The sequence below is a fragment of the Pelodiscus sinensis genome, chromosome 15 (genome assembly GCF_049634645.1).
Source record: "Pelodiscus sinensis isolate JC-2024 chromosome 15, ASM4963464v1, whole genome shotgun sequence".
Classification (NCBI taxonomy): Eukaryota; Metazoa; Chordata; order Testudines; family Trionychidae; genus Pelodiscus; species Pelodiscus sinensis.
The window spans coordinates 3,018,895-3,044,866 of record NC_134725.1 but is presented as its reverse complement, the minus strand read 5'-3'; the positions used below and the strand labels follow the sequence as shown (position 1 = coordinate 3,044,866).

General features: G+C 49.0%; 1 protein-coding gene across 3 annotated transcripts in view; it reads left to right on the top strand.

Moving 5' to 3' along the window:
- The first annotated feature begins 5,135 nt into the window (after positions 1 to 5,135).
- The window catches only part of LOC106732805 (B-cell CLL/lymphoma 7 protein family member A-like), a 160,278-nt gene continuing 139,441 nt past the window's right edge, over positions 5,136 to 25,972 (top strand). The window contains exon 1 of one of the 3 annotated variants that reach the window (XM_075897842.1): positions 5,136 to 5,296. In XM_075897842.1, the coding sequence (XP_075753957.1) occupies positions 5,205 to 5,296 (92 nt within the window). In that variant the 5' untranslated portion in view covers positions 5,136 to 5,204. Of the gene's footprint in view, positions 5,297 to 19,573; positions 19,895 to 25,972 lie in introns of those variants that run through there. The other 2 variants (XM_075897843.1, XM_075897844.1) reach the window with 2 other exon arrangements.

Genomic DNA, 25,972 nt, shown 5'->3' with positions numbered 1-25,972 from the left:
GTGTTTATTCGAAGTTCCTACTGTCCTCGAAGGACAGTTCTCGAATTACCAACACTACCCAAAACACAGGGAATTATCGGTATACTCACTCTGTCTCCGCCCCGGCGCCTTCCTCTTTTCTTCGGACCTGACAGCCTCGTGTGACTCATTCAATAGAGACTCCTTTAACTTTCCGGATGTCCCGACTCACGCTTTCGGTGCCGTGACGGACTCAAACAGTCCGGTGCGCACTTCACGGTCACCTACAGCGAATCTTGTCGTCCGACTCCAGAGTAGTCCAAGGGATGTCCCATCTGGGTCGCCAATTTGTTGCATAAATTGCAAGGTTTCGTCCCCTTGGAGGCTAGTCTGATTTACCCCAAGAAGAGAGTCACACTTTCAGGCTGGGTCCAACTCAAGTTTATTGGTTGCAACCAAGGTACGGCTAAGGAACTCAATGTTCAGATCAGAGCCGACCCCCAACATCTCATATGCAGGGGTTTTTATAGGGTTCACATCCTTCCTGGTTTAGGTGCCTTAACATGATAGGTTACTTCATTTTTGACGTTTAGCATTCCTATAGGTCAGGTTAATTTTCCCAATGAGGTTAAATACAATGCCTACTTGCTGACTTTGCAGTTACAGCTGTCTTACAGTCATTCACTTTTGCTGAACAATGGGCGAGCCATACTTCCCTTTTTCCTTTCCTGCTTGAGCCGGTCACAAGTTTAAAGGATGTGGAATCTATCCATATCTCTACTTAACAGAAGACTGGTTTCACTTCCCCTCGTCTCCTTATTATAAGTTATTACCTGTGACAGGCCCTAACCTTTGTCATGTCTTACTCCTATACAAATAGCAAATATATCTAAGCATTAGCAATGTATATATATTGTACGTGCCCCTCATAGGGGAATCAATGGCTCCGGGGGATTTGACTTCCCTTTTACACATCAGTGGGGAGGGCTCCGGCTGGTGCAGGAGCGGGGGGAGAAGGGGGAGAGCAGCTTCTGCACCCTGCTGCCTCGCCGCCTCCTCCTTCCCAGGAGTTGCAGTGGGGCAGGGGAATGGCACCCACGGAGCCCGAGTGCGGGGGGGGGGGGGGGGGGGGGGAAGCAGCCCTAAAAGGGTAAAAGACTTCTGTAAATAGAAGCAGAGGGCTGCAGGACAATTAGATGCAGCTAGGAGGGAGCTGGCTGAGGCAGATTGGGGCCAGCTGACTCCCCTGCTGGCAGGCTGAAGGCCTTTAAAAAGCCTCAGACGGCCCTGGTGCAAACTCTAACCCCTGGGGTTGGGAGCAAGAGGCTGGCCCCAGTGGTGGCCTGGATAAGAGGGGCCCTTGCCACACATGGTGCACCCACATCTTGAAAGAGGAGACTAAGGGGGGATATGAGAGAGGTCTATAAAATCATGACTGGTGTGGGAAAAGTGAATAAGGAAAGTTATTTACTTATTCCCACAATATAAGAACTAGGGGTCACCAAATGAAACTAATGGGCAGCAGGTTTAAAACAAACAAAAGGAACTTTTTTTTTTCCCACTCAGCACACAGTCGACCTGTGGAACTCCTTGCCAGATGATGCAGTGAAGGCTAGAACTTTAGCAGGGTTCAAAAAAGAGCTAGATATATTCATGGAGGTTAGGTCCATCAATGGCTGTTAGCCAGGATGGGTAGGAATGGTGTCCCTAGTCTCTGTTTCTCCAGAAGTGAGAGACAGGGGAGGGATCACGTGAGGATTACCTGTTGTGATCCCTCCCTCTAGGGCATCTGGTATTGGCCACTGTCGGCAGACAGGACACTGGGCTAGATGGACCTTTGGTCTGACCCAGTATGGCTGTTCTTATGTACCGTTCACCAGAACCATTTTGGGTACATTGAGTATAACTATCAGTAAAATTACATTCTTGGCCTGAGGGCAACCAGTAACAGGAAACATTTTTGCGTGAGGTTGTTACACATACAGAGGAAGGTCCTGTGTTAAGGACAGCTGGTTCCCCCTTTAGTTTAAACCTTTGGTGGCAGCTCTATTTTGTAGTGCATATAGTGGAGTGCTAATTCCTCAAACAATAAACCTATGCTAGTGTAACCCTGTGACAAAGGTTAGATGTAGAAGGAAGCTTGGCTAAGGGATGGGAGTGTGGAGTCTGGGAGGGAGTTTGGGAAAGGACGTAGTTGTGACCTGGGGCACTGGATTGAGGTGCAGAGGGGGTTGGATTGTGAGCTAGGGCTGGAGGAGATTGTGGTCTGAGGCAGAGGAAAGGGATGCCATGGAGTAGAGAGCATGTAGGAACCCTGGTATGCCTGCTCCCCCTTCTTGGAACAGCAGAGGAAAGGGAAGCCATGGAGCAGAGAGTGTGTGGGAACCCCAATATGTCTGCTACCCCTTCCAGGTACATTAGAGGAAAAGGATGACATGGAGTAGGGAATGTGTGAACTCCGATATGCCTGCTCCCCCTTCCAGATGTTTGGTATGATGATATTTGGGAAAGGAAAAAGGGAAGAGCCCTTCCCCCCTCCTGACAAAGTTTCTTCCTCCTCCTCCTCCTCCTCCAGGCACCAAGGGTGTGGATTCATAGGCCCCAGGGGCAGTTTCATCAGGGGAGTGAAAGTGCTCCAAGGTGACTGAGTCCCTCATGGGAAGTGGGCCCGCTGAGAGCAGCTTAAGCATGTGGGAGGAACCACCCCAGTTCCTTGCTTCTCCCTACCATAACCCAGTGCTTATGGTGTGGGTTGTTTTGTTTTGTTTTGTTTTTTTGCATATAGTGGAGTGCTAATTCCTCAAACAATAAACCCATGCTAGTGTAACCCTGGGTGGTCTCCAGTGGGAATTTTTGGGGGTAACAGTCCCCCCCACCTGGGGCAGTGGAGCTGGGGCATGCTCATGCTTTGGCCCTCCCCTCCTGGGGTCATGTAGTAATTTTTGTTGTCAGAAGGGGGTCACAGTGCAGTGTAGTTTGAGAACCCCTGTTATATCTGAATATATCAAAGTGATGAATCTTAGTGAGTGGAGCATTCTATTTTGCGATGTGGATTAAAATGGGCTTTCATTTTGCTCCTAACAACTTTGTATTTCTTTTTGGAAGTGTTAGTGTAATACCAGTGGGAGAGCATGTCACTCCGGCTACGTCTAGATTGCATCCCTTTTTCGTAAAAGGGATGCAAATTAGACGTATCGCAATTGCTAATGAAGCGGGGATTTAAATCTCCCCCGCTTCATTAGCATAAAAATGGCTGCCGCTTTTTTTCGGCACGGAGCTTTGCCGGAAAAAAGCGCCCGTCTAGACGCGGATCTTTCGGAAAATAAAGCCTTTTCCGAAAGATCCCTTATTTTAAGAGATATCGTCTCATCCTGTAATACTTCATTTTGTATTGACCGTTATCTGTTCACTGCCATGCAACTAGCTACACCTCTTGCTATATGTACTAACTATAATTATTTCGGTTGTATAATAGTAATCTCCATGCAATAAACATTGCATAATCACGTAGCTCCTTAGGAAGTGTTCCATTCAGTGGCAAAGATTTCCTGAAGAGGTGTTGTTTCATATGACCCTTTCTCCAACCATTGTTTTATATAAATGTACACATACACGCACATGTGCATGTGTTTGGATTACATCCTCAGATATGAATCATCAGATCTCCACTGAGGTCATTAGAGATGCATTGACTTACACAGGGGAGGCTCTAGCTCAGTCTCTGTCTTTTTGTATTACCACAAACATTTGAACTGCATTGTTAAATATCCTTTCACTATTTAAAAAAAAAAAAATCACATATAGTGTTGGAAAAGAAATGTCGCTCAGCAGCAAACCACAAGTCTGCAGCATAGTGCCATAACTGTTTGCACCAGGGCTACATCAGAAACTACTCACTCAAATAGTCTATCATCCGTAAAAGAATGCACTCTAGGGCTATGTTTAGACAGTGGGGCTATTTTGGAATACCAGAAGTATCCCGAAATAGCAATTCCACATCTTTCAACGCACCCGTTATTTCAAAATAACGGCATCTCTGTAACCCTTGTTCCATGAGGGTTCAGGGATTCGTCAAAATAGTGCTTTATTTCAAAATAACCTTGAAATAAGCTATGCAATTTGCATAGCGCAAATTGTGTCGCTTATTTTGAGGTAAGGGTGCTGTGTAGACACACACTAGGAGTCTCAAAGGTAACAGATGTACTTAGTGTAATAAACACAAAGTTTAGGAATGGATCGAATGTTTATGACTGATTGAGCACCCTCAGCATACTCTGCACCACACAAATACCTGCTTATACAAACATGTGATTCCTGCCCTTGGGGCTTACAGTCTAATTTGGACACAGATAATATGGCTCAGACACATATACAGTTATACATCGTAGGATGGTTGTTTAGATTTTGAGAGAGAAGAGTGGTTCAGTGTGCAGAGGCTGGCAATCTTATTTCTAATCCCAGTTTTACATTAATAACCTCTTTAGAAAATTACTGCTCTGCCTCACTTTTCCTACCTAGAACATTTTAAACTTCTCAGTCATTGTTAGAGTCAAATGTTTCTAGGGTTTAATATTGTCATCAAGCTTTCTAAAGGCTCGGGTTGTATCTTTTGGCCTCATCTTTGCCTATTTTATTACTTACATAAATAATAAACAATTCCTAAAAGTAGTCATTACAGTCCTGCAACTGGTTTCCCACTTCAGTGAAGATTGGCAAAACTATTATAAGCTTTAATTCATGAAGCTTCAAAGCACGCGTATACTGCAGTTAAGAGCGGCTGTCCTCCTTGGCAGGAAGTGGGGCACTGAAGCGCATGGACTGGCCCAAGATCCGACAGTGAGTCCGGGCACAAGTGGTAACAAAGGGCCAATCCCACCTCCTCTAAGCATTAGACCCCTTATTTCCACCCAGAGCTGGTAACAGGACCCAGGAGTCCGGACTCCCTGCTGTAGCCACACTTCCTCGGACCAGCCAAAGGACCCAGGTGTCCTGGCCCCCGTGCTATTTGCGCTGCCGCGCGTGCATAACCGAGGCACCTCTCGGGGACTCCAGCCCCCACAGCACCTTTCCCGCGCCCCACAAACCCATGCTGCCGCGTGCTGCGGCGGTTTTGGGCGCCTGCGCAGTCTCCGGCGTCGGGCGCTCTGAGCCTGGGCGGAGCCAAGCGGCGGGAGCATTGTACGAGCGGTGTAGCTAACCAGGCTGGCCTTCGCATTCTCCGCAGCCGCCACCCCATCCCCAACAGCATGTCGGGCCGGTCGGTGCGGGCCGAGACTCGCAGCCGGGCCAAGGATGACATCAAGCGGGTGATGGCGGCCATCGAGAAAGTGCGCAAATGGTGAGCGGGCCGTGCCGGGCCCCGGCCCCGCCAGCCGCGCTGCGCCCCCGCTCGCCCTGCGCGGGGTCGGAGCCCGCCGGGTGGCCCGGGATGGGGGCGGGGATCCGGCTTCACCCACAAGCCATTTCGCTCCTGCGAGTCACGCGAAGGTGGTGTGGGAGAGGCGGGCGGATGGATGCACGTAGGGTTCCATTATGCGGCTGATCCCCAGGCTCCCCATCCTACCTCCGCTGCGGCTGAGACCCCCGGCCCTTGTTCTCACTTTTCTGCCCTAGCCCCCGCTTGTGCCGCCTCCCTCAGCTCACCCAGTATCGCTCCTTATTGCCCTTTGGTCGTAGGGAGGGGCTGCTGTTCCTGTTGCTGAGACTGGTCCTTGTCGACAGTCTCCCTCACCCCCTTTCATGTTGCCTCGTGCTGTTGCGCCTCTTCCCCCCCCCCCCGGGATTCTTGCAAAGTAATGGGGGTAGGGGGGTGCGTGTAACGCTCTGGGAGTTGAGTGGCAGGTGGTCCCCCCCCCCCCCAATCAAAGAAGAGCTGGAGGGACTCAGCTGGGAGTGATGCGTGGATGGCCGATGTAGCAGACATGAGTCAGCCACCCCCCTCCTTGGCCTTCCATTACAAAAGAAACCCGTTCTCCCGTCTGTTTAATTTCCCTGTCAAAATCAGGGAGGGGGAATGAGGTTTTAAAAAGTCGGCTCCTATGGATTTTAAGGAAACATGCTTTGAAACGACAAGGAGTCCTGTGGCCCTTTAAAGACTAACCAATTTATTAGGGGCATAATAGCTTTTGTGAGCTACAGTGTGGCAAAAGTAATCATGATTTTAGTCTAAATAAAAAAGGTGGTGATTATTTTTTCATACTTGGGAGTTGGGTGAAAACCAATAGTAAATCCAGGAACTTGTATTAAAAATTCCAGTAGGCTTCTAGTTTCCTTTTTTTGTTAAAGTTTCAAAGGATCACATATAAGCAAATCAGATGTGAACAAAAGGGGGTTTATTCTAACATTCGGGTGGTTTTAAACCCTGAGTGGAATTGGGGAAAGAGGTATAATTGCTACTTTAATTTATTTTAAATTCCATAATTAAAGTTTGTACCCATAGTAAAATAATCTCCTTTTATTCAATCTTAGAAGTATTTTGGTTTTTTATGCTTCTCTCTTTTCCTGGTTTTATTACGAAAATCAACACAAAGTAGTTAAACAATATAGTAGAACAGTTTATTGTAGCAAAATATATGGTCTCTGGTTTTTTGGATGGGATAAAGAGCAGTGTCAATATGATCCAGGAAAGAGTTACTTCGTTCAAACAGCTTGACCTAGCTGTTGTTCAATAGCTTTTCTATATAGCTAGACAAATGTCTTTATTTTTTTTTTAATGTATAAAAGGCACAGTAAATCCCAGGGGCCAGTTTTAATCTGCATAACTCACATATTTTGAATAGGATAAAATAAAAGTTCCTGTTTTGCTATGTAATTTATAACTTACTCTAAATTGATTTAACCAATGAATAAAATATAGGAATAAATCTGCATTTTTCTCTTGTTCTCTCACTCAACTGGATTGTTGCCATTTTAAAGCCCTTGAACTTGGCGAATAGGCTGGTTGGCTGGAATCGGACAAAGAATCAAAACACGTGTCCGCTAATGCAGGGCATGGGAAGGGGATTTCAAAGTAGGAATCCATCTATTGCGTTGGGAAATGAAGCACTCTCACAGTGTTATAGTTTGATGATAGTACAGAGTTCCTGAAATAATACTCCTACTGTGGATTTTTTTTAATGCTTTTTGCTGATTGGGTGGTTAGTATTGAGGGGGTCAAACACAATAGGTAGATGTGTGACAGTACTTTTCCTCAGTGGTAATGTAGCTGGCTGCTTGTGGGTTTTTTGTTTTTAATTTCCTGATATTTCATTAAAGAGAACTGGTACTTGTTTCCTTTAAATAATAATACTATGCAGAGTATAGGAGAGATGGGAATCTGTGGTTGGAGAGAAGGATAAACAGGAGCTTGATCTTTTCTTCATGGCCAACAAATTAAAATGAGAGGGGCTAATCTTTTTTGCAAGTGTTTTCTGTCATTACAGCAACTGTGCACAGTTACTAGCTTGGCTTGTTGTACCAAGTGTAAAGATTTTAGGATTCAAATGGAATTTCTAAATTGAAGTCCTGACAGGATAGATTGTTTAAGGGTGACCTTACAGAATTACTGAAAGCACTTACTCTGATCATTGCAAAATTTGTTCCTGTCACTTTTTGCATGAAGGTCTGACAAGTACTTACATAAACCACCTAGTACAAAGACATTTTTAGACTGAATCTGTTAGAACTCGCTGTTCCGTTAACAAACCTCATGTCGTCTTGTTCTTGTTTCTCATTCCCATATACCAGGCATGCAGGGATGGGGAACCTTTTTTGGGTCGGGGGCCACACACAAGCGGGAAGCAAAAACCAAACCAAAACAAAACCCCTTGCTGATGGCCCCCAACTGAGGAGAAAGACACTCCCCCACATAGCCCTGGGGGGGGCGCAGCCTGGTAGATTTTTGTATGGAGGCAGCATGCCAGCACGGGCTTCCCCATACTGGGGGGTGTTAGGGAAGAAACAGGCGACCCAGGAGCGGATGGGGTAAAAGGAACTGCTTTATTGCCTATGCACGTTTACCTCGGACATTCAACACACGTCAGTGGCCCTGAATTGGCAGTAGTCAGAACCTTTTATCTATCTAAGTGTGTTAATTCACATCATTTAGTATGTTAATTCCTAAAACCTTATTTATTAATGTTAATGCCCATAAAATGAATATTAATAAGCAAATAATGACTACAATTATACCCACCCCTAATTACTAATTAATTACATAATTTATATAATTTCTAATTGAATCAACAATTTCCTATACTACAAACTAACAGGTTACAGAGATTACAAGGAATTTGACCCTGAAGATGTTATGCAGAGTCTATGAGGATAAGCAAGAGACATAAAGTAGAGCAGCTCCATACTTATCTGGTTTCCTACGCTACGGAACAGAGAGCGCGAGCAAGGTTATATATCAAAGATAATACTGGTCTCAACTGGACCCTATCTTCCCAAACTACAAAAGAAAAGGAAAAAGCATGTTTAAGGGTAACGCTGTGGCTAAATCCTGAACCACTAATGCAAAAAAACCATTCCAAACCTATTAATTTTTACACCCCCCAACGGGGGGGGGGGGGGGGGGGCTGAGCCGCGTGGGGAGAGGGAGCCGGTACACGCTGCTCCCTCTGATACAGAGGCAGTAGCGTGGGGGGGGGGGGGGGGGGGCTCCGTGTAACTGTGCAGGTTAACTGATGAGCCCAGGCTTACTGGTTAATCATGTACATAGTTACACTTTCACATCCCTAAGTCAGACCAATGGTTGGAACTGGGTGCTTCAGAAGGAATGAACAGAACAGGCCAATTTATCAAGTGACATGTGAGTGTATGCACTGTGTGCCCAGCCATTTGATTGCATCATCATCAGCCAGGTGGAGAGCTGATAACCCATTGTTGAAATAAGTCAGTGGGCACTTGTTGAGGATACATAACATAATCTGAAGTTGACCTCAGATGTATTGCAGGTCATTAGAAAAATCCCATTTAAAGAGACTGGCTGCACAGGTGCCCTATCCTATTCGAAGCCAGGTCAGAAGTGACCGCCGATGTCTTGGCAAATCAAAACCTGGTGGACAGAAGGTTGGGTTAGTGATGAGAGAAAGGTTAACAACTGTCATCAGTGATCACTTGTTGTGCCAAGCAGATTCCACCTTTATGTCCTGTGATGGCATAAATGACCATAAAGGGCGTCTAGAAGACAGGTGAGCTGCGGGATAGTTGAAGAGGTCTGTCTACAAAGGTAGGTAGCTATCCTTGTGGATCTTGGCCAGCAGCATGACAGAGCCCTTCTCATGGCAAATGTGTGTGATGCCATGGCTACCAATATTTAACATAGCAACAGAGATGCCCATAAAGTCCTGGTAACAATACATATAGCTTTGTTGAGCTCTACATTGACAAGCCTCGTCTGATGTTGCTCATCGCACACAGGAGCACAGTACTCTGCTGTTGAATAGCAGAGGGCAAGGGCTGATGTTCTAAGCATCTGAGTGCTTGCGCCCAGGTTAACTGAGCCAGTTTTCTAAGAAGGTTGTTCCAAGTGCTGACTTGGGCTGAAGTCTTCCTCAAGTGGTTGTGGTATGTTAATGACCTACCCAGTGTCACGCTCAGGGGCAGATTTACAATGAAACATACTGTGCCCTGGCATGGGGCCGGGCAGTACAGCAACTGGGTCTGGCACCCCCAACCCTGCGAAGAGGGTGGGAGAGAAGGGAGGCTCACCTGCAGGCTGCAGCCTCAGGAGAGCCAGCAGGAGGCGGCGAGCAGCAAGAACACGGGCTGGAAGGCTTCAGAGGAGCACGGGGCTAGCTATACAGTCGGCTGGAGAAAAGCGGCGCTTTGAAGCGGGAAAGTGCCGCTTCCCTCCGGCCGCCAGCTGTGCGGCTGCTCCCGTGCTCCTCTGAAGCCTTCCAGCCAGTGGCGGATTTAGAGTTAGTTGGGGGCCCTGTGCTCAGCTTCATTTTTGGGGCCCCCCTGGGGACCCAGCCAAGAAACAGAACATTCGCTCTTCCTGCCCCTCCCATTTTTCATTCTTTTTTCTTCATCCTCCTCCTATATTATAAGTAATAAAAAGTAAATGAAAGTCAAGTGAGGTACCTTGATTTCTTATGTAGTCGGGGGGGGAATCAGACTACTTGAAAATTGCTGAGGGTCTTGGTGGAGCACTTAATGATCTTTGCAAATATCGTTTGTACCATGAGCTAACTATTGTAAAGTGCTTTGGATAAGAGCGCTTTATTAAAAAAAAAAAAAAAATCATAACCTTTCCTCAGTGCACCTGAATGGACTTCTCGGAGCACAGTTTGAGAACTTCTGGTCTAGATGAAAGCTTGTATTTGCATTAAGCCAACGTGAAAAATGTGTAAAAACAAAATGTATAAATGAATCATGAATGGAAAAAAATAAAAGTTAACTTCCTTGGAAGAAACTCCTTCAATTTGGAAGAAAAAAAATTTATTCAGGCAGCTTTATTTTCTACACTTTTGCCTTACAAAATCGTCAATTAAGTCACCGTGAGTAATATTTTGTGAAGAGGTATTTTCAGTTGTCAATACTGGTGAACTTGTCAAATGTTCCTGACTTGTCGTATTTCGCAAATAATTTTAACTCGTGCAGCTTTTTCCTGCCAGCTTTGCAGCTTGCGGGCTCTCCATCCCCTGCCATGCCCCTCCCCAACCCGCAGGCAGCCACCACTCACCAGGTGGCGGCCAGCAGCGCAAACAATTTTGGACATAATTGCAAATTTAGGCTTGGACATCAAAAACTGAAGCAAAATCCTTAGCAGTATAGTTTGAAAAGTATGCTATTGCTGTCTTTACTATTTTGTGGAACCGTTTACAGGCAGTCCCCGGGTTACGTACAAGATAGGGACTGTAGGTTTGTTCTTAAGTTGAATCTGTATGTAAGTCGGAACTGGCGTCCAGATTCAGCCGCTGCTGAAACTGATCAGTTTCAACAGCGGCTGAATCTGGATGCCAGTTCTGACTTACATAGGGTATGTCTACACTACAAAGTTAATTCGAACTAACAGCCGTTAGTTCGAATTAACTTTGATAGGTGCTACACAGGCAAACCGCTAGTTCGAACTTAATTCAAACTAGCGGTGCGCTTAATTCGAACTAGGTAAACCTCATTCCACGAGGACTAAGCCTAGTTCGAATTAAGTAGTTCGAATTAAGGGCTGTGTAGCCCCTTAATTCGAACTAGTGGGAGGCTAGCCCTCCCCAGCTTGCCCTGGTGGCCACTCTGGCCAACACCAGGGAAACTCTTCTGCCCCCCTCCCGGCCCCGGAACCCTTAAAGGGGCACAGGCTGGATACGGTGCCCGTGCCAGGTGCAAGCCTGCCAGCACCCAGCCAGCAGACCCTGCACCTGGCACGGATCGAGCCACCCACCCGATGCCCCCCAGCCCTCCCCCTCTTCCCGGGACCAGGCTGGCGGCTCCTGGGAGCTTGCCCGGGACCGCAAGAGGCGGGCACCCGCCTGGGCTAGTGCGGACATCGTGGACCTCGTCCACGATCTCCGCACTAGGCACAGGAACGTGGCCAGCTAGGGCAGGAGATCTGCCAGCCTGGCCACCCAGGAGCAGGTGTGCATGAAAATCAAGGGGGTCCACTGAGACCCCCGACCCTGAGCTTACAATGGCCGTCCTGGGTCAGACCAAAGGTCCATCTAGCCCAGTAGCCTGTCTGCCCACAGCGGCCAACCCTAGGGACCCTGGAGGGGATGGACCGAAGACAGTGACCAAGCCATTTGTCTCGTGCCATCCCTCTCCAGCCTTCCACAAACCTTGGGCAGGAACACCACTCCTACCCCCTGGCTAATACCACTCCATGGACCCAACCTCCATGACTTGATCTCACTTCCCTTTAAACTCTGTTCTAGTTCTAGCCTTCACAGCCTCCTGCAGCAAGGAGTTCCACAGGTTGACTCTGTGCTTTGTGAAGAACAACTTTCTGTTACTAGTTTGAAGCCTGCTACCCATTCCTTTCCTTTGGTGTCCTCTAGTCCTTCTTTATGGGAACTAATGAAGAACTTTTCTGTATGCACCCTCTCCACCCAACTCCTGCTTTTAGAGACCTCTATCCTGTCCGCCCTCCGTCTCCTCTTTTCTAAGCTGAGAAGTCCCAGTCTCTTTAGCCTCTCTTCATATGGGACCTGTTCCCAACCCCTGATCATTTTAGTTGCCCTCCCCTCTCCCAGCCTCTCTCTTCCCCTCTCCCACCTCCTTTTCCCAGTCTCCCCCAGTTTTGTTCAATAAAGACAGATTCCATTTTTGAACACAATTGTCCTTTATTTTGTACATCAAGAAAAGGGGCTAGGGAAGGGTAAGTGGAAGGAGGTGAGGGAGGAATGGGGTACACGCCCCCGATGGGGAGGACTGGGCTGGCTCTGCAGGCTTTTGGGGTGGAACCTCTCCTGCAGCCCCCCAATTGCCCCCTCTCCCCAGATGGCAGCCTGCGGCAAGTGCAGCCGGTCTGATGGCCGAGTGCTGTGATGTGCCCAGTGTGGGTACTCCGGGCACTCCAAGCCAGGACTGCTTTGCAAGCGGGGCACCCCTGAGAACTGTCTGTCCGGGGTGGGGGCCGGGACCCTTTAAGCACAGCCCTCGGCTAGCCTGAGACAGCATCTCCACGCTCTAAGTCCTCCTCTGATGCCCTGCCGGCACTGCTTCCGGCCATCCTTAAGCCCGGTTCAGGGTCCACTCAATGTGGACATGCTAGTTCGAATTAGCAAAACGCTAATTCAAACTAGTTTTTTAGTCTAGATCCGTTAGTTCGAATTAGCTTAGTTCGAATTAAGTAATTCGAACTAAGCTAGTTCGAATTAACGTTGTAGTGTAGACGTACCCATACAGATTCAACTTAAGAACCCCAGGCGTCCCCAAGTCAGCTGCTGCTGAAACTGATCAGTGGCTGATTCCAGGAAGCCCGGGGGCAAAGCAACTCTGCCTTGGGCTTCCTGTAGTCAGCGCTGGTCAGTTTCAGCAGCGGCTGAATCAGGACTCCTGGGGCAGAGCAGCTGGGGTGCTGCTGGGTTGCTCCAGTAGCGCGGCTCCTCGGCGCTACTGGAGCATCCCAGCAGCACCCCAGCTGCTCTACCCCAGGCGTCGTGGGCAGAAAAGCCTGGTCTGCTGGGGGGGGGGAGGGGGCACTAGCTGCTCCCCCCCCCCCCCCAGCAGACCAGGGAGATGGGGAGCAAAGCCTTGGAGCACGCCCGCAGCGGGACAGCCCAGGCACACTGCGGCTGTCCCACTGCGGGCGTGCTCCGAGGCTTTGCTCCTCATCTCCCTGGTCTGCTGGTCAGGAGACGGGGAGCAAAGCCACAGAGCACGCCCACAGGGGGACAGCTCAAGCGCGCCCGGGCTGTCCCGCTGCGGGCGTGCTCCAATGCTTTGCTCCCCGTCTCCCTGCAGACCAGGGAGACGGGGAGCAGCTTTTCTCGCCCCGGAGGACGGGGGCGGCGGACCGCCACTCCCGTCCTCCGGGGCGAGAAAAGCCCCGTTCGTAACTGTGGATCCGATATAAGTCCGATCCGCGTAACTCGGGGACTGCCTGTACTCCAATTTAGGCCTAATCACCGCACAGTAGAATGGAAAAATGACTTCTTGTGTCTTGCTTACAACACTCCTGTTAATGCATCCCAGAATCATGTTTGCTTTTTTTGCAACAGTGTCACACTGTCTACTCACATTTAGCTTGTGCTCCACTATGAGTATGGTGACCATATTTTCTGAACCAAAATTAGGGACACAGCCATGCCCCTTGACCCCCATTAGCCACACCCCCTGCCAAAAGAAGTTCCACCTCTGGAGGTAGTACTCCTGGGGTCAAGATGGACACATGACCAGCAGTAAAGGGTGTTGTGTGACCCCTCTAAGAACTCTCACCATCATTCTACCAACAGGGATTAGTTTGGCCCCCACAGGACCCCCCATGCAACTATCCTGCCATTGCAATAACGGGGGGGAGAGGCTGGGGGAAGTGTTCCCTCTAAGATTTTCCTCCCATGAGTGGCGTGAATTTTGTCTTCTGCACCAGTACTGAATTCATGAGCGCTGGTTTGGATGTGTGCCACTGTGGCACCCAAGTTATTAAATATTTTATAAACCTCTACCTTTTCCCTCTGCTACCATGTCTCTCACCCTCCCCTTGCCCCATCTGCCCCCTCACCCAACCCTAACCCTCTCCTCTTCCTTCCTCTTCCCCCATTGTCCCTCCCCTTTCCTCTCCCAGTATCACCCTGTCCCCTCCCCTCTCCCACCCCCACTGACACCTTCCCTCCCCTCCCCTCCCCTTCCTGCCCTTTTCCTCATTGTCGCCTCTTGGCCCCCTGGCATTTGTCTCTCCTCCACCCTGCCCCTTGGTGCCTTCCCATTTATTCTCCTGCCTTGGCCCTCTCCTCTCCCCTCAGCACAAGCTCCTTCCTCTGCTCACCCCCACCTTCGCCTTCCTTCTCCCCCTGCCCCTGCCCTCACTTTCTGCCTTCCAGAAAGCAGTTTGCGGGGCTGGAGCCTGTGGTCCGGCCCCATAAGCCCCAGCTGGTCCCGGTCCTATCCCCACAGGCTGTATGGCTCCAGCTGGAGTCAAGCGGCAACTGCATGAGGCCCGTCCTGGTGAGGCTGCCCTGGCTGGAATGCACCTCGTGTGGCTGCTGCTTAACTCCCAACTGGAGCTGGGGCCGCCCGCAGGGACCTGGACTGCAGTACTAAAAAGAGCACCACAGGTGGCCTCTGCTCCAATCCCGGCACCTGCTGAGCCCGAGTGCACCCTGCCCCACAGCACCCCAGCTGGGCTCCGCGTGGCCAGGGCTCCAAGGCGGCCTGGAGGAGGAGGTGGTGTCGCCGGACCAGGACCCCGGGTGGCAGCGGCGGTCCTGCTGGGGCGAGGGAGGAGAGGGAGGGGCCACGTGTCACCAGAAGCTGGCCCAGCTGCCCTACGTGCCCTGCTGGGGGGGAGGGGGAGGAGGCTGCTGCACTGTGCCAGTGTCCCCATCAAGTAGTGAAATGTCCGGCCGGGCTTTCTGGGACATTTCACTACTTGATGGGGCACTGGGACAGAGTATTTAAATTTGTGACAGTCCCGGAAAAATTGGTACATATAGTCAGCGTAACTATGATCCCTAGATTCCTTTCTGCAGTGCTCCTTCCTAGACAGTCACTTCCCATTCTGTATGCGTGAAACTGATTGTTCCTTCCTGAGTGGAGCACTTTGCATTTGTCCTTATTAAACTTCATCCTATTTACCTCAGACCATTTTTCCAGTTTGTCCAGACCATTTTGAATTATGACTCTATCCTCCAGAGTAGTTGCAACCCCTCCCAGCTTGGTGTCATCTGCAAACTCAGTAAGCGTACCCTCTATGCCATCATCTATATCGTTGATGAAGGTATTGAACAGAACCGGTCCCAAAACAGACCCCTGCGGAACCCCACCTGTTGTGCCCTTCCAGTATGACCGTGAACTGTTAATAACTACTGTCTGAGAACAGTTAGCCAGCCAGTTAGGCACCCACCTTATAGTAACCCCATCTAAGTTGTATTTCCCTAGTTTATTGATAAGAAGGTCATGCGAGACTGTATCAAATGCTTTACTAAAGTCTTGGTATACCACGTCCATCGCTTCTCCCTTATCCACAAGACTCGTTATCCTATCAAAGAAAGATATCAGATTGGTTTGGCATGATTTGTTCTTTAGAAATCCATGCTGGCTGTTACCTATCACCTTATTATCTTCCAGGTGTTTGCAGATGAATTCCTTAATTATTTGCTCCATTATCTTTCCTGGCACAGAAGTTAAGCTGAGTGGTCTGTAGTTTCTTGGGTTGTTCTTATTTCACTTTTTATAGATGGGCACTAGATTTGCCCTTTTCCAGTCTTCTGGAATCTCTCCTGACTTCCATGACTTTTGAAAGATAATAGCTAAAGGCTCAGATACCTCCTCTATCAGCTCCTTTAGAATTCTAGGATGCATTTCATCAGGCCCTGGTGACTTGCAGACATCTAACCTTCCTAAGTAATTTTTAACTTGTTCTTTTTTTATTTTAACGTCTAAACCTACTCCCTTCCCACTAGCATTCACTGTTAGGCATCCCGTCTCCATCAATCTTCTTGGTGAACACTGAAAGAAAGAAGTTATTAAGCACCTCTCCATTTCCAAGTTTTCTGTTCTTGTTTCTCCCCCTTCATTGAGCAATGTCTCTACCCTGTCCTTGGTCTTCCTCTTCTAATATATATGTGTAGAATGTTTTCTTGTTACCTTTTATGTCTCTAGCTAGTTTGAGCTTGTTTTGTGTCTTTGCCTTTCTAATCTTGCCCCTGCATACTTGTGGGCTACGTCTAGACTGGCACGATTTTCCTGAAATGCTTTTAACGGAAAAGTTCCGCACTTTTTGCGGAAAAGTGTCCGTGGCCAATCTAGACGCGCTTTTGCGCAAAAAAAGCCCGATCGCCATTTTCGTGATTGGGGCTTTTTTGCACAAAACAAATCTGAGCTGTCTACACTGGCTCTTTTGCGCAAAAGGGACTTTTGCCCGAACGGGAGCAGCATAGTATTTCCGCAAAAAGCACTGATTTCTTGATTGTTTTTTCTCTTAGGTAAGCTCCCATGGGATGCAAGACTAACAGCTCTGAGTTTACTAAAGTCTGCCTTCCTGAAATCCATTGTCTCTATTTTGCTGTTCTCCCTTCTTCCATTCCTTAGAATCATGAACTCTGTGGTTTCATGATCACTTTCACCCAAGCTGTCTTGCACTTTCAGATTCTCAACCCGTTCCTCCTTATTTGTTAAAATCCAATCTAGAACTGCTTCTCCCCCCCCCCCCCCCCCCCAGTAACTTTCTCAACCTTTTGAAATAAAAAATTGTATCCAATGCAGTCCAAGAACTTGTTGGATAATCTGTGCCCTGCTGTGTTAGTTTCTCAACAGATGACCACCAAATCCTGTGCTTTGGATTATTTTGTCAGTTGTTTAAAAAAAAGCCTCATCCACCTCTTCTGCCTGGGTAGGTGGTCTGTAGTAGACCCCTAGCATGACATCACCCTTGTTTTCTTACCCCTTTTAACCTAACCCAGGGACTTCCAACAAATCTCTGTCTCCTATGTCCATCTCTACCTCAGTCCAAGTGTATACATTTTTAATACGTAAGGCATTACCGCCTCATTTTTCCCCCTGCTTATTCTTCCTAAGCAAGCTGTACCCTTCTATACCAATATTCCAATCGTGTGTAATACCCACCATGTCATAATTGTGTTTATTTATTAGCACTTCAAGTTCTTTCTGCTTATTCCCCATACTACTTGCATTTGTATACAGACAGCTAAGATGCTGCTTTGATTTTGCCCCCCACTTCTGTCTTGGCCCTCCTTTATCTCTTCTGTTATAGCCCATGCTCCCTCCCATTTCTGGCCCATCTCTCAGGTCTCCATGTTTTTCACTTAGCTGTGGGCTTTGGTCACCTGATCCCATCAAACCTAGTTTAAAATCCTCCACTAGGTTAGTCAGCCTGTATGCAAATACTCTCTTCCCCTTACTCGATAGGTGAACCCCATCTCTGCCTAGCAGTCCTTTCTGGAATGGCATCCTGTGATCAAGGAAGCCAAAGCCTTCCTGGCGACACCATCTTCCCAGCCAGGCATTCACCTCCAGGATGCACCTGTGCTCCAAACTCTTGCATCTGTGCTCCCAGAGCCCTGTAGTCACACCTCACAGTATCATTAGTGCCCACATGGATGAGTAGCATGGGGTAGTAGTCAGAGGGATGGGTAATCCTTGACAATTTCTCTGTAACGTCTCAGATACGGGCTCCTGGCAGGTAGCATATCTCCTGAGATGTCATGTCAGGGTGACTGATCGGTGCCTCTGCCCCCCTCAGAAGAGTGTCTCCAACCACCACTCCCCTACATTTCCTTCTCTCAGTGGTGGCTGCAGACCTCTCAGCCTTGGGGGTACAGGGCTTCTCCTCCTCCTCCTTAGGGGGGATTCCTTATCTCTCATATCCAGGGCAGCATAACGGTTCTCCAGAACCACGGTGGGAGGGTTGAGCAGGGGTGGCGCACTCCCTGCTGCCAGAAGTAACCAGCTGCCAGTGGGTTCCACCAGCAGGTACCTTTTCACACTGGATGGTCCCCCCCCCCCAGCCTGGATTTCTGTAAGTGGGAAATGCAAGCCATAGTCCCTGCAAAACCACACCAGGGTAGAGGCATCCATGGTCAGGTGGTCGGTCTGGCTGCAGGCGGAGGAGACAGAAGCAGTGCTGGCACAGGTGATGCAGGTCTTCCTAACCATATTGAGACTCCCTCTTTCAACCTTCCCTGTCTGCAGCCCCCTGTCTGCTGTGCTGGTAATATACAGGTTGAACGTGTCTAGTCCAGCACACTGTGGTCCAACAACATCCCTATTCCAACATGATTTTAGGTAGCTAGGTGTCCACCTATCATGGGTGTGGCCAAGTTTCCCACAGTCCCATAAAGTTTGTTTACAGCCACCAGTCATGGTTCTGTGTTCTGTGCTGTTACTTAGCTCTAATCTTGTAAGAGCCCAGTGAGCAGTGGAAGTGTTGTTAATAATGCTAGACAATATTGACCTGCCGTGATTTGGCAGATTCTCTGGCTTGGTACCCCTTCTGTGCCTCTCGACTCCAGCGTATCAGGCCAGGGCCGGTCCCTCAATTCCTAGGAAAGACTAATATGAGGTGGGCATCCCCGTGGAACCTCGGGAGGCCAATCACCTAACCCAACCAGCAGATAGATGGTAGATTGACGCTCAAGAGTAAGTGTGCTGCTGGACCCATCTTTATACCCATAGGGGCCCGTATCCTCTTTCTTATCTAAGATGCCAAATTGTACTGATCCGTCTTTGTGACGCCAGTTCTTACAAGGGAGTTTCAACTTAATGTACACTTGCAAGAGAGAGAACTAAATTGTAAGTACTGGACATTCTTTACTGGGCGGGAGATTCTTCCCCCCGCGGACGGCTGTGTGTTCGTATCAATATATGTGCCAGCCAAGGCAGTTCTCGCAGCCTCGAGGTCAGCAATTAGCTCGATCACCCTCATATCTCTGCTTACAGTTGTCCAGGGTCACAGCAGCCAGCATATCCGGGCCTCCTGTCAAGGCTTCAAAGACTATGCTCATTTTACTGCTCTCTGTGCCCTGTATGCTTCCAGGCAAGCAAAGATGGATGTTACAGGGGGGGCTCCTGTCTGGCTACAGGAGGTCAACTTGTAGTCAACTACACAATTAACTGCTAAGCCTGGGTTTATCGGTTAATCCTGTCGACTATATTCCCCCCCCCCCGCCCCCGCTGTCTCTGTGTCAGTATCTAACATCCCTATCTGATATGCACGGCCCACTGACTTCAGTTGGAATTGCACTTGTGTATGTGAGGAAGAGTTTTGCACATTGTAAATATACTCTAGATTAGTGTAGTCCACAAGAGCAATCTCTGCAATTTGAGGAAACAGTAGACTGCATAAAAATTGATCTTTAGGTTTGTAAGGGGCTTTCATACTGAAATACAATTGAATGAAGAATATTTTGAACCAAAGGACATGCTTGGTCAGTGTTCTATTTCCATTCATTCTGATGCTATTCTTGTGATTATTATCTAGGGGCCTTTCTTGTAGTCACTGTACAGACATCTACAAAGTTGCATCCCAAACTCTGAAGACAGAGCTTACAGTTGAAAAAAATATTTTCATTTTTTTCCAGTTTTATTTTGTGCATTTGAGAGCACTTTTTGTGTCTAATAATGGCATTTTCTTTCTCATTTCCCCCCTTTCTCCTTCTGCTTGATCCCACAGGGAAGTCATAATTCTGTGATTTTCACCAAACTCTGTTGCAATGCAAATGAGTGTGATGTGATAAATTCAGCATTATGACATCACTTCTTGACCATCAAGAGAAGATGGGGTATGCAGGAGCTATCCTTGTTTAAACACACAGTGCTTTAGTAAATAGCAGACATGGTAAGAAACTGTGACAAGTAATGGATTTCTGCAAGTCTGATCTATTTGAAAGCCTCTCTGCTTAAATGGTGATGCTGCATCTGCACCACAAAGGCTTTCAGTTCTTTTTCTGTTAAACATTTTTGTTTCTGATGTTCAGTGCTCATACAAAAGCCCTCTTGACTTTTCATGTATAATTGTAATACAGGCAGTCCCCGACTTACGCGGATCCGACTTATGTCGGATCCGCACTTACGAACAGGGCTTTCTTGCCCCGGAGCTCACAGGCAGCGGTCAGCCACCTCGAGCTCCGGGGTGAGAAAAGCTGCTCCCGGTGCCCCTGGTCTGCTGGGGACCGTCTCCAGCAAACCAGGGGCACCGGGAGCAAAGCGGTCCGGCGCCAGAGCAAAGCCTCAGAGGCGAGGCACCCCCCGCTGCCGCTTTGCTCCCTGTGTCCCTGGTCTGCTGGGGGGGGTGCAGCTAGTGTGCCCCCCCCAGCAGACCAGGCTTTTCTTGTGGACCCTGGGGCAGAGCAGCTGGGGCGCTGCCGGTTGGTCCCACAGCGCTGCTCTGGGCACTACTGGACCAACCCGGCAGCACCCCAACTGCTCTGCCCCAGGCGTCCTGATTCAGCCGCTGCTGGTCAGTTTCAGCAGCGGCTGAATCAGGACTCCTGGGGCAGAGCAGCTGGGGTGCTGCTGGGTTGGTCCAGTAGCGCCGAGGAGCGGTGCTACTGGAGCAACCCAGCAGCACCCCAGCTGCTCTGCCCCAGACGTCCCCAAGTCAGCCGTTGCTGAAACTGACCAGCGCTGACTACAGGAAGCCCGAGGCACAGTTGCTCTGCCCCGGGCTTCCTGGAATCAGCTGCTGATCAGTTTCAGCAGCAGCTGACTTGGGGTTCTTAAGTTGAATCTGTATGTAAGTCAGAACTGGCGGTCAGTTTCAGCAGCGGCTGAATCTGGACGCCAGTTCCGACTTACATACAGATTCAACTTAAGAACAAACCTACAGTCCCTATCTTGTACGTAACCCGGGGACTGCCTGTACTTTGTGTTCTGTTTCACCTACTAATGTGTTACATTTAGTTATGCAATTTGATGCTAGGGTTTTTTTTGAAGGCTTTGGGGTTTATGTATATAATTATTGCATAGAAAGTCTTGGCTATTAAAAAGTAAACCTTGAGTGATTATGTAACTTAAGTTACAGGGTATTGGTGTGTCTAAGGCTATGTCTACACCAGAGAGCTTACAGCGGCCAGTGATGCAGCTGTGTCACTGTAAGATCTCTGTGCTAACAGAAGAGAACTGTGGCTGTGTTGGTGGGAAAAGATCTGCTGTCAACATAGCACTGTGCACGCTACCACTTATGCCAGGGTAATTTATGTCGCTGAGGGGCATAGAATATTCACACCCCTGAGGGACATGAGTTTTGCCAACCGAAGTGGAAGTTTAGACATGGCCTGAGATGTAAGCAATTAAATACCAGAATTTATTTTAAAATCTGAATACTTGCATATCTATTGCTGTCTTCAAAATGCTGTGTAAACCTTAAAAGGCCATTGTCAACCTAAAACAAATTAAACTACGTAATTTAGACCAAAATACTACGTCCTTCCATGACTCGATTCCACAGAGATTGGCGAGGATGGTTGGGGGCAATTGGAAATTAGTACTTTTTTTGTTTTAACAAACTAACTCTCAAGGGGTATGTCTACACTACCCCACTAGTTCGAACTAGCGGGGTAATGTAGGCATACCGCACTTGCAAATGAAGCCCGGGATTTGAATTTCCCGGGCTTCATTTGCATAAGCGGGGAGCCGCCATTTTTAAAACCCCGCTGGTTCGAACCCCGTGCAGCGCGGCTACACGCGGCACGAACTAGGTAGTTCGAACTAGGCTTCCTAGTTCGAACTACCGTTACTCCTCATTTCACGAGGAGTAACGGTAGTTCTTCTTCGGGTAGTCCCCGTGGGTGCTCCACGTCTGGTGTCGGGCTGGTCCCGGCGCCGCGAATCGGAGCTTGCCATAGCTGTAATCGACCGGGTCGCGCATGCGTGAGTAGCGTTCGCGCCTTTGAACAGCCGCGCGCGACCCGGTCCCCGCCAGTTCCTCTCATCCGCCCCTGGTCGCGGACGGAGTTCTTCTTGTCTCCTATTTACCTCAGAGAAACGTGAAACGAATATTATTAATTAACGCTGCCATTAAAACTGAACTACTGGACGTAATTAATCTTAAAACCGGCGGTTCAAACCGCGGCTCCGGTCAGTTTCGCCGCAGCCCTAGTCCCACCGGCTTATTTAAAAAAAAAAAAAAAAAAAAAAAAAAAAAAAAAAAAGGAAAGGAAAAGGGAGTAATAATAATAAATAAATAAAATTAAATAAATAATAGAGATATACAAAATATACAGAGGAAATAAAACCAACAAGTATCACTCGCAGAGAGAGGCGCGGGACAAGCCCTCTCAGTCCTTCAAAATGCCGGGCTCTCCCGGCTTCAAGAAATGTTCTGTCTGCAGGGACTCTCTGCCACTCTCGGACGGTCATTCCGCCTGTGTCCGTTGTCTCGGGGAGGCACATATTCCCCAAAAGTGTGGGCACTGTGCCAAACTCACATCCAGAGCTCGTAAGGAGCGGGAAAGGCGGTTAAAAGAAATTCTATTCGATAAGGCACTGATGCCTTCTACTTCGGCAGGATCCTCTGCCTCGGATCCTATCCTGGAGAAGCGGAGGGCTCCTTCCCCAAAGGCACCTTCTCCGAGCAGGAAGAGAGCCTCTCCTGCAAAGTCCCTGCCAATAGCCCCACAGCCGCGGGGCACCGCAGGAGGAAAGCCGGGTGCCTCTGGTTCCAGGGCAGCCCGCGCACCGGCAGGAAAAAAGCCGCCCGGCACGTCAAAGCCGCGGCCTCAGCCGGCACCGCAGGAGCCCCTTAAAGGGCCAGCTCCGTCGGCACCCACGCTCCCGGTGCCGACCACTCCAGCCTCCTCACACAGTTCTCCTCGCAGGGAGCTGTCCTCAGCACCGTGCGCACCGGGAGAGCAGCCTGCAGACCAAATGCCTGCCTCCTCACATTCCTTTGAATCTGCAACCCTGCAGCCTTCCTCTCAGGAGCAGCTCCCACCTCAGACTTCTAGGGCACCATCCAATTCACATGCTCGGGTGCTCTCTCGCTCACCCTCTCCGGAGGCATCTTCTCGCGCTCTGGGTCGTAGGAAGAGTTGCAATCGCAGGGTGTCTTCTCATCATCATCATCATAGGGAGCGTAGTTGTTCGCATCACAGGCGCTCTAGGTCTCGATCTCCTTCCAGACATTCCACGTACTCATCACAGCGTTTGTACTATGATAGGCATGGCAGCGCTAGAGCATCTAAGCATTCATCACCTGCACGCTCTGCTCGGCATGGCTCACATTATCATGACCGTTACTATGACGAATTTTCGCGCTGTAGTCAGTCACGATCTCGCTGTAGGTCACCATGCTCTTGTCGCTCCATAAGTCCAGGTTCCACACATTCTGGACGGCAGAGACACCCTTCCCGGAGACCCGTGTCGTCCCCACGATCCCCGACTCCTAGGTCACAGCAATCAGACCTGGAGGAGGGACAACTTTCTGAGTCAGAACCAGACAAGTCTCCTAATGCTAATTCTTCAGTATCTTCGGCTGTCAAAGTTATAACTCCGAGCGAGTCGTCACTCCCTGATGATCTAAAGGAATTCCAGGATCTGTTTCGCCGTGTAGCGCAATCGCAAGAGGTGCAGATCACTGAGACTCAAGGAAAACAACATAAGTTGTTCAAAAATTTGCATCCGAAGCAACAGAGAAGGATTGCTCTACCGATAGATGAAGCCATTATGGAGGTGGCCGAGGATATCTGGCAAACGCCAACCTCAGTGCCACCCACTAACAAAAGAGTGGACAAAAAGTATTTCGTACCATCAAAAGGCCTGGATTTTCTTTTCAATCACCCCCAGCCTAATTCGTTGATCGTCGATGCAGTCCGCCATAAGACAAAGACTTCGCACTTTAAGAATTCCCTTCCGGACAAGGATTCAAAAAAACTGGATTCATTCGGCCGTAAGGTTTATTCTTCCTCAACCTTACTCCTTCGGATCGCCAACTATGCTGCGCTCCTATCAAACCTTAATTTTGATAACTATTCCAAGCTTCCTGAACTAATGCAATATCTCCCGGACAGTAAGAAACATCTTTTGAAAGCTGTAGTTCAAGAGGGATTCGCGGCATGCAGAACATCCCTACAAATCGCTGCTGATGTGGCGGACACCGCGGCGCGAGCCATGGCTTCAGGCATCGCTATGCGTAGGGCCTCATGGCTGTTGTCAGCGGGAGCTCCTAGGGAGTTACAAACCAAGGTTGAGGACCTGCCCTTCGATAAGCAAAAGCTGTTTGCCTCCTCAACCGATGAAATTTTACACTCGGGGAAGGATTCACGTACTACCCTCAGAACTCTGGGTATGTACACACCACCTTTCAGACAAAGGAGATACTATCCGTTCCAAAGGAGGTATGACTATGCCTCGTATAGGCAACAGCAGCGCGCACCTGAACAACCCAAATTTCGTCAGCGCCCGCAGCGCAAACGTCAACAACAGCAAAATCGTCCACCAACCAGACCTGCTCCTAGGCAGCAGGTTTGACTCACATGCAAAGGACGCGAACATGCCTCCAGTGGTCAATATACAGAAGCGCGTTTCCAACACATTCAACCACCGGCTGAAGCCTTACATACATCAATGGGCCAGCATTACATCGGACCGATGGGTCCTAGAATTAATAACATCAGGCCTCTCGATTCCATTCATTTCAGTTCCTCCCACTACCCCCCCTACCTTGGCTCCGACTGTGAACCCGTCCCACGAGAACGTTCTTCGAGAAGAAATCATCCACCTCTTAAACATAGGTGCCATAGAACGGGTCCCGAAGGAGTTTCACGGAAAAGGGTTCTACTCCAGGTACTTCCTGGTTCCCAAGAAGTCAGGGGGGTGGAGGTCAATCCTCGACCTAAGAGGTCTAAATCGCTTCATCCGCAAACAGCGCTTCAAAATGACCACGCTGGTCAAGATCATGCCAGCACTAAACAAAGGAGACTGGTTCGCAGTCCTAGATCTGCAGGACGCTTATTTCCACATCTCAATTCACGTGGCACACAGGCGATTTCTACGGTTTCTGGTAGGAAACGACCACTTCCAGTTCAAGGTACTCCCGTTCGGCCTTGTATCGGCACCGAGGGTGTTCTCCAAGACACTAGCGGTGGTAGCGGCTCATCTACGCAGGATAGGAGTCGCAATTTTTCCTTACCTGGACGATTGTCTGATCAAGGGGCGCACATGCGCGGAGACCTCCCACATGGTGAAGGTCACTCTAGCTCTATTCAAGTCTCTCGGCCTTGTTGTAAACACAGAAAAATCCCGACTGCAACCAACGCAGATTCTTACTTTCATAGGCGCACGGCTAAACTCTCTCGAAGAACGAGTGCATTTGCCGGTAGAGCGTTTCCAGGTCATAAAGGACCTGGTGACAACGATTTTGCAGTCTCCTATGCTACCAGTCCGCGTATACCTGCAGCTCCTGGGTCATATGGCGGCTACTACGATTATCGTGCGACACGCAAGACTAAATTTAAGGTGCCTACAACATTGGCTGGCCACCGTGTACAATCCCGCCAGGCACAGCGTCCGCAAAACGGTGGTGATACCCATGCAGGTCAAACAGTCCCTGCACTGGTGGACCGATCCCAGCAACATGTTAGTAGGGGTTCCGTTTCACGCTCCGCAACCAGCAAGAGAGATAACCACGGACGCATCTCTCACGGGTTGGGGCGCTCACATGGGTACCGAAAAGGCACAAGGCCGATGGTCTCCAGCGGAGATGTTGTTGCACATCAACCTCCTCGAGCTACGGGCAATATTTCACGCATGCAGACGGTTCAAGCAGCACATAAGAGGCACAACAACAAGGATTCTAACAGACAACATCGTAGCGATGTATTATGTGAACAGACAAGGCGGTGCTCGCTCCAGATCCCTTTGTGCAGAGGCAGTTCGACTGTGGAAGTGGTGCACTCGAAACGACACTTCTCTCGTC